The sequence below is a fragment of the Populus nigra genome, chromosome 7 (assembly GCF_951802175.1).
Source record: "Populus nigra chromosome 7, ddPopNigr1.1, whole genome shotgun sequence".
Lineage (NCBI taxonomy): Eukaryota > Viridiplantae > Streptophyta > Magnoliopsida > Malpighiales > Salicaceae > Populus > Populus nigra.
The window spans coordinates 16,583,962-16,592,049 of record NC_084858.1 but is presented as its reverse complement, the minus strand read 5'-3'; the positions used below and the strand labels follow the sequence as shown (position 1 = coordinate 16,592,049).

Here is an 8,088-nt window from a genome sequence, read left to right as displayed (position 1 = left end):
TGACAAGAAAACCAAGTCCAAACACTTGAGTTATTATTATTTTTTGGTTTCTTCTAAGGGTGGAAGACATGTCATCAACTTCTTTTTATCTTAACAAATAACACATCATATGTAGAAATAAATTATGCGTCATTTGAATGAATCCAAATTCTAGTAACCATTGTTGAGGCTAAAAAACTCAGGGCTTAAATTTTTAAACCCTAGAAATTCATTTTCCAACCAATATTTCATCTAAAAACTTTCTATAAAACAATGTAAAGACCTTGAAAAATCCATTTTAGGCAAGATTGAAAAAAAGGTATTAATATTAAAAAAAAAAAACCCCACAACATAATCAATCCTACTCTAAAAAGCTTTCAGAGACTTGTTCTACCTTTTTAGACAAGATAAAAGCCAAAAAAACATATCAATAGAACTTTTCTCATCGAAAAAACCCATTAACATCAAGAACGATCTTTTTTGTGCCCGAAACCATGCCCAACTAATAACTTTGTCATTTCTTTGCCATTTACTTGCTAATCTTTCTTGTATCAAATCAGGGATCAAAATGAAAACAAAATAAAATCTTGGATCAAAACATGTGTTTTCAAAACTAAATGGACCAAAAAGAAACTTTGACAAAAAAGCAGAGGTACTGTTTTTTCCCCCTATATCAGAGCTGCCATTTTGATTGTTATTCAATATTGGTACCCTAGCTTCTAATCCATTTAGAACCATAAAATTAATTTGATCTCCGCAATTTCAAGTCGCAACCTAAAATCGAAATGCCTTGTCAAGACTACGCTAGCCTAACAGAAGGCAAGCAGGATCAACTTAGAACACAAATACCTAAATTCACTTAATATCAAAGGATTCAATCGAAAAAAAAAACCTCAAAAAAAATAAAAATTAGAGGGGCCGGGAACATAAAAGGAAAAAAACACTGTTCTAGTGACATGTGAGTATAGCTACAATTGCCAAATCTTTGAGGGTGTTTTGTAATATTTAAAAAATAGTAGCACTTGTAGATGCAGAAATATTCCATTTTATTTCCAATTGACTTGAAAATCTTTCAGAGACGCCGGCTGTTGTCTGTGAATGGAGGGGAGTTGTTCCTCCCTTGTCCCTGCCATCGGATTTGGTATGGGTTCACGTATTTTCATATATTTTTTTTTATAATTAGAATATAGTATTTAATAGTTTATACTCAATAAAAAATAAAATACAATGCCAAATGAGGCCATCCACTTAAACATTAAAGCAGGGTCATCAAGGGCTTTGAATCCGGATGTTATTTGATAGACATACATGAACAGGTAGTATTATTGCAACAGCACAGCTAGAATGACACTCGGATACCAAGTAAGGCCATCAGCTGAGACACAAACTGAGGGTGCCCTGGCCATGCAGCTCCGGTGACCAGGTTTTCGTCGGTGTAGCAACGATCGATTGGATCCGGTTCTAGCCATGTTGCCCCTCCCAAGACGACGTTCAGCTTCACGGCAGGGTATGCGGTGCACTTTCTTCCCTGCAGCAACATGATTCACGTATACAAGAATAAGGATGGCAGGTGTGAAGAAAATGATTACTTGTGTGATTCTATGAAGGTGAAAGAAAACATTGGATACTACCTTGAGAACTCCCGCAGCAGCTAGGATCTGCTGCCCGTGACAAATAGAGGCAACTGGCTTCTTTGATTGCATGAATTTCTTCACCAAGGCAATCACTGTCTCATCCAGTGCCAAATATTCTGGAGACCGGCCTCCAGGGATGACGAGAGCGTCGTAACTCGAGGCATCCAAGCCTTCATAGGAAGCTGTTAGAATGAAATTATGGCCTGGCTTCTCAGTGTATGTTTGGTCACCTTCAAAGTCATGGACTGCAGTCGGGCAGAAATCCCCAGCCTTCTTCTTGGGGCAAACTGCATCAACGTGGCACCCAAGAGCTTGAAGGGATTGAAGAGGAACAGTAACCTCATAATCTTCCATGAAATCCTGAACGCAAGAATAAGAGAATAAATACTTCTTAGTAAACAAGAAAAAACACTTGTTTCTTCGAGCTTGATGATAGTAACCAGAGTCAAATTACCCCACAGAGAAACATAATCCTCAAATAATTTTTGCATTAGAACTTACCCCACAGAGAAACAGAATCCTTTTATCTGAACCAGCTATCTTGCCTCCCAGTGCCTTCACAACAAGTTGGATGTACTCAGGATGCGCCTTATATATAACTCCAGTAATGAGATTGCCATCAGAAACACAATCCATCATGGTTTTGGGTTCAATCCAATGAGCACCGGCATCGATGAGAACAGGTCTCAGAGCATGGTATGCAGTGCACTTCCGACCTTTTAATAAGCCTGCAGCTGCCAAGATCAATTGCCCATGGCAAATAGCAGCAATCAGCTTTCCTGAATCGGAAAATTGCCTCGCACAATTTAACACAGATTCATTGATGGCAAGATATTCTGGAGCCCTTCCTCCTGGTATAACAAGCGCATCATATTTGCTGAAATCAACTTCATCGAAAGTTGCATTGAGACTAAAGTTGTGCCCAGGCTTCTCAGTATAAGTCTACAGCAAGTAAAGTTCCAACAAACACATCAGAACTAAGGAAATGAATGGCCAAATTATGGATGTACTTTATTTGATCAGTTGGGCTACACCCACCAAGTTTATCAGAAGTTCAAAACACGGTTCTTATCAAAAAGGGAGCTCGCTAGACACATTATGAATGTAAAACGATCATGGAATCATTATCACTATCAGTCTCACCACAACCACAACCACTATCATCACCAAGATCATCACTATTACATCCTCTACTACCATCGGAGCCAGCATTAACACCAATATTACCACCTCCACCTCCACCTCCACCTCCAGCATCCATATCACATGACAAGCAATTAATCAGAAAAACACTCTAATTAGTTTCAGAAAAATCAAAATCTTAGATTTGAAATCTTCTTTAATCCAAGAAGATTTGTCTAACACCATGGGTTTTGTCCACTAATATCTAGAGACTGACATACTCACATGCCCTGTACAATAATTTGCACATCCATACAAGACATAGATGGGGGTGTTACAAAGAAATATGTATTGCCAAGCAAACAATGTTTTCGTTAACAATCATGAAATGGATATTTATAAAATAGCAAATTAATAAATACAAGGAAGGGGGGGACCTGATATCCATGATAGGCACCAGAGTCCCCAACTGTAGTGCGGCAATAATCACCAGCTTTCTTTCCAGGACAAACAGCATCAACTGCTATTCCATAAGCCTGCAAGGCTTGAAATGGAACCATAGCCTGCAAAAACAATAACAAAACCCCATCACTTAAAGAAGAAAAACAACTTCAAAATGAGAAAGACAGATAAAAACGATAGTACCCCACCTCATAATCTTCCATGTAATCCCCACATAACAATAGAACTTTCTTCTGTGGCTTGCAATTAGCCATTGCTGATGCTAACAATGACGCTTGAGATTTAGCTCTGTGTGTATTGCTATTGGAGTGATTATAAATTTATAAGTGCAGGAGAAACGCTTTGTTCTTTTACTCTCTTTGTTAATGTTGACTCGATCTCGATGCACATTCTGACGAATAAAATAAAGAAAATGGGAGGTTTGTTATTAACGTAAACGATTTAAGTTCGGTTTCACACTATTCATATAAAAACATCGAGAAAAAAAGAGTTAATAAATATATATTTTTTAATTGTTGTGCTTAGCTCAATTGGTTTGTGGACGTGTCTTAGTCGAAGTTCCTGTTACCTGGAGATTTGACCACCGATTATGCTAGCCGCCTCTCCTCACCTATCTTGTCTTAACTTCAGACGCGGAGTTTTGAAAATGTTTGTTCAATTAATACATACTATATAATTTTTATTGTAAATTTTTTATTAAAATATTTTTTATTTAAAAATATATTAAAATAATATATTTTTTATTTTTAAAATTTTATTTTTGATACCAGCATATCAAAACGATAAAAAATATTAAAAATAATTTTTTATAAAAATATTATTTTAATATATTTTTAAATAAAAAATACTCTAAACCACAACTGCTACTACAATCCTAAACATACTGTTAAAGATTATGATGCTCCGAGTAACTAGAACATCTTTGCAGGCAATTTCAAGGCCATAGTTTTGGCAAACATTAGTACTCTATTTCTTGCAATCAGATCTTCCTCCTTTTGAGTTCTGGGAGGTATCTCTACGTACTCATATGGTGTCCTCAGATTGCTTGAATTCATTTTGGCTGCCACTGCCTAAATTTGGATCTGATTCTTGCTATTGTAATGATTTTGGTCTGTTGCTGCTCTAATTGCTTTGTGGGGTTTAATACCGAACTCATTTTTTAGATTCAAGATTTCCTCCAGTATTAGTTGTTTGATCCTTGCCAGTTCAATTTGAAGCTCCTCTTCATGTATGCACTGCACTTTGGTGTCGGTCTGAATGGACAACATAAACTGACCACTGCAGATGTTGCGCTAAAATTATAGTTGATCGCTACTGTTCACTCTAAAATTTGTCGTCTGTAAAGCCATATCATTCTGAAAACTTGTCGAAGACACTATTTCTTGATTATGAATGATGAATGATGGAATGATTGAATTGTCTCGTATAGACAACAAGATTCATCTAAGAAATCGGCAAGAAATTCCCAGTCACGGAAATTCATATGGGGAAAGTGAATAAAATCTTGGTCTCTCTTTCTGTTATTTTCTTTTGGAAAAATTCATTAGGTTGCTTGCTTGCTGCAGTTGAATGCTTGATTTTCCAAATGAACACCTTCTCTGTTAATCTCCTATATCTTCGAAATAATCCTTTTCTTTGAAGAGCTCAATCATACATCATTAATCATCGTGCTATTTCTTTACAGCCCCCCTGCTCCAAAACGTTCCTTATGCATCCTATATTGCGCTTGCGCTCCTTCCTCTTCTTCTTGGCCACTGTATTTTTCTTTTTGGCCATATCCACACCTCTAGATCGCCATGGCAACGAGATATTCAAAGAACATAGCCACCTGTTCAGCTGCGGATCAATACAAGACTTGTCATATCCTTTCTGTGCCAACAACCGAAGCCTGGACTGTGGACGTAAAGGATTCAAGATTTAGTGCCAAAACAATAACACTGTTATAGACACTAATGAGCCTATTAGCAACTAACTATAATATTAAAATCTGTTACTGATAAAATTTCATATGCAAATAATAGGTATTAATTTTTTAGCAACGAATTATCAGTTGCTAATTTGTTTAGCAACAAATTATCCGTTACTGAAATTCGGTTGCTGAATGTGTAAATCAACAACGAATAATCCATTGTTAATGAACGTTGCTGATTAACAATAGAAATTTTGTTGCTAATCCATTTAACATGAATTTTTTAAATTATTTTTTTCATTTATTGAATTTTTTTAATTATTTGTGGCTATTTCAAAAATTATAGATAAATATACAAAGAACATAAATTAATACTAGAAATTATTTTATCAAAAATAATAAGTCAAATAAAATAAATTTCACAATAAATTTTTAAATCTCGTCAAACTTACATCAAAATAGATAAGTCACAATTTAATAAATATGTTTTATCATAAAGGTGGTGGTGGTGAAAACGAACCAAAACAATGCTGACCATCATGAGGTGGGACCGGTATACGGTGGTTGAGGCCTCGGTCGATATACCGGATTAGACAAGAGATACATCTGTGGAGCCATATGCGACGGCATAGATGAAGCCATAGGTGTTGACATACCTTGGTCCATATTTGATGCCCAAGCTTGGTATCCCATATTACTAAGAAAGTTTTTGATTGAAGTCATCTCCTGTTTTAGTGATAAAATATGACCATCTCTTTCCTTTATTTGCCCTTTCAATGCCTGAATTGATGAGCTAGGAGGTGTTGACTCCATCGTATAGGATTGTGATGAAGCACTCGCACTAACCATGGATTTCGGCATACCAGGTGCACTATATATTTTACCCTTTATAACTCCTTCTATAGCCACACACCAAGTTGCTCCATCAAATGAAGGATAATTTTCCCGATCAGTTTCATATCTTGAAATCATCTCTTTTATGTAATTCTCCTACAATAAAATTAAATATAATAATAAATTCATTTTAATTTTAAATAATAATTAAATTACATAAAAAAAATACTTACAACAACTTTTTTAGACTTGTTATCTATGAAAGTTTCACGCTTCTTAGCATTCTGATGCAACACCAAAAACACATCATTCATAATTTATCAAAGGGAAATATAATACGTTGTTTTGATTGTCCATTGGATTAGTAAAATGATGTAGGCAAAATAGTTAGCTAAATAGGATACACCAAGCAATTGCTCTGTTTATTATTTCTCACCATAATTTTTTTTCTTCAACTTCAGTAATATAGACTATTCCAATGGAAAAAAATATAATCATTTTCATTGTCAAGTAATATTGTAGAAATAAAGTTTGCATGCAAACATATGCCATAATTATTATTTTTAACCAACTATTAAATATTTATTTCATCAATAATTTATTACTTAAGATCGTCACATTAAACAAAGAAATACTAACAAACTAAAAACACTTTGGAGACAAATTATATCATTATTAGCAAACAGAGGCTAAGATTTAATTACAATGCAATTTTTCTACAAATCAAGTTATCTTCTAAAATTAATAAAAAGTTTTAAGCTACATTGACAAACCTGGAGGACCAATATGTACAACCCAAAAACTTGGAAACTCCAAATGCAAATAAGTAATGCGATGATGATGGGTTCAACAATCTGAAATTAAAAAAATAAAAATAAAAATAAATAAGAATAATAGTATTAAAAAATTAAAAAAATAAATTAGCATGTAATGAGCAAGAATAGCATTGAATAATGTTTCCAACTAGGATTTTATAAAATAAAAGTCATTTAACAGGCTGGAAAATAAAATCATTTAATAGGCTGGAAAGAGAATCCCAACACCACCATATCCTTGCCCACCCAAAACTAAAATCAGAAAATAATTATTTAACAGGCTGGAAAGAGAATTGGCAATCACCGGGGGACGGAATTGGAGTAGATTTCAACTCACCTTTCAGCTCAACCTCAGGCTAAATAACTTGATATTGATGACAGCTGACCCTTCGCAGAAGGAAATCCTCCAGCAATTAATAGTACAAAAGAAACAAAATATTAAAATGCATCGTTCTTGTCTCCATTTGTTTCAGATAATGAGTCTCCATGAAAATCAACATAACTACGTACTAGTTAAAAAAAAAAAAATGTAGCACGTTGGAGAAAAAAGACATGGTTAAAGGAGATAGAGCCAAAGCCATATCGAGAATGAAGGAACTACTGCGATGGGTTGCCTCTGCAAAATCGGAGAAAGCAGGAAAGTATATCGGCCGGAAGGTAAATTTTTTAACATATTTGAGTCATTAATCTTCTCCCTGAACCGGAAAATTTAAAATTTCTCCTCTCTCGGCATGTTTGGATGTTTGAGTTCATTAAGTGCACATGCAGTATCGATAAAGCCTTGAAATAAAAAATCCTTCAAAAATTAATTAAATAAAAAAACCAAATTAACTGATTATAAAATCTAAAAAAATTATTTCCAGTTTAATTTTAATTTCAAAAACTTGAAATTGATTCAGCCAAAATTAAATCTAAAATAAAAAAATTAAAATATTAATATTTTTATTAACCTAAAATTAATCAAACCCATATTCCCCCAATCAGCTCTCTTTTTTTGCATTTCTGCTGCCTAGCCAACCTTCCTAAGACACATTACCCAAACTTTGTATGGAGAAGTTGGGAAGCTTTGATAGGAAGCCGACTAAGACACATTCCCTGCTATCATATATAGTTTTTACCATAAATTTTACACAAACTCTGCCATCCTTTCTAAGACACATTACCCATATTTCTCTCAAAAAACCCAGAACTCTATAAAAAGTCTCACTACTTTCCTATTTAACAAATAATTTGCAATAGATCTACAAAATTATTCTGTAAAATTAGTTAATCAAACAATATATATTCTCTCTAAATTACAAACATAATCTCTTAAATATGGGTTTTTGATTAC

At 34.3% G+C, this 8,088-nt stretch overlaps 1 protein-coding gene across 1 annotated transcript; it reads right to left on the bottom strand.

Moving 5' to 3' along the window:
* Positions 1 to 1,197: 1,197 nt before the first annotated feature.
* LOC133699087 (protein DJ-1 homolog D-like) lies at positions 1,198 to 3,624 on the bottom strand. Its single transcript, XM_062122225.1, has 5 exons — positions 3,386 to 3,624; positions 3,173 to 3,298; positions 2,115 to 2,555; positions 1,611 to 1,973; positions 1,198 to 1,507 (listed from the first exon to the last, which is right to left on the bottom strand). Exons 1-5 carry the CDS (start codon positions 3,449 to 3,451, stop codon positions 1,319 to 1,321), a joined length of 1,185 nt encoding a protein of 394 aa, XP_061978209.1. The 5' UTR covers positions 3,452 to 3,624; the 3' UTR covers positions 1,198 to 1,318.
* Between the last annotated feature and the right edge of the window lie 4,464 nt (positions 3,625 to 8,088).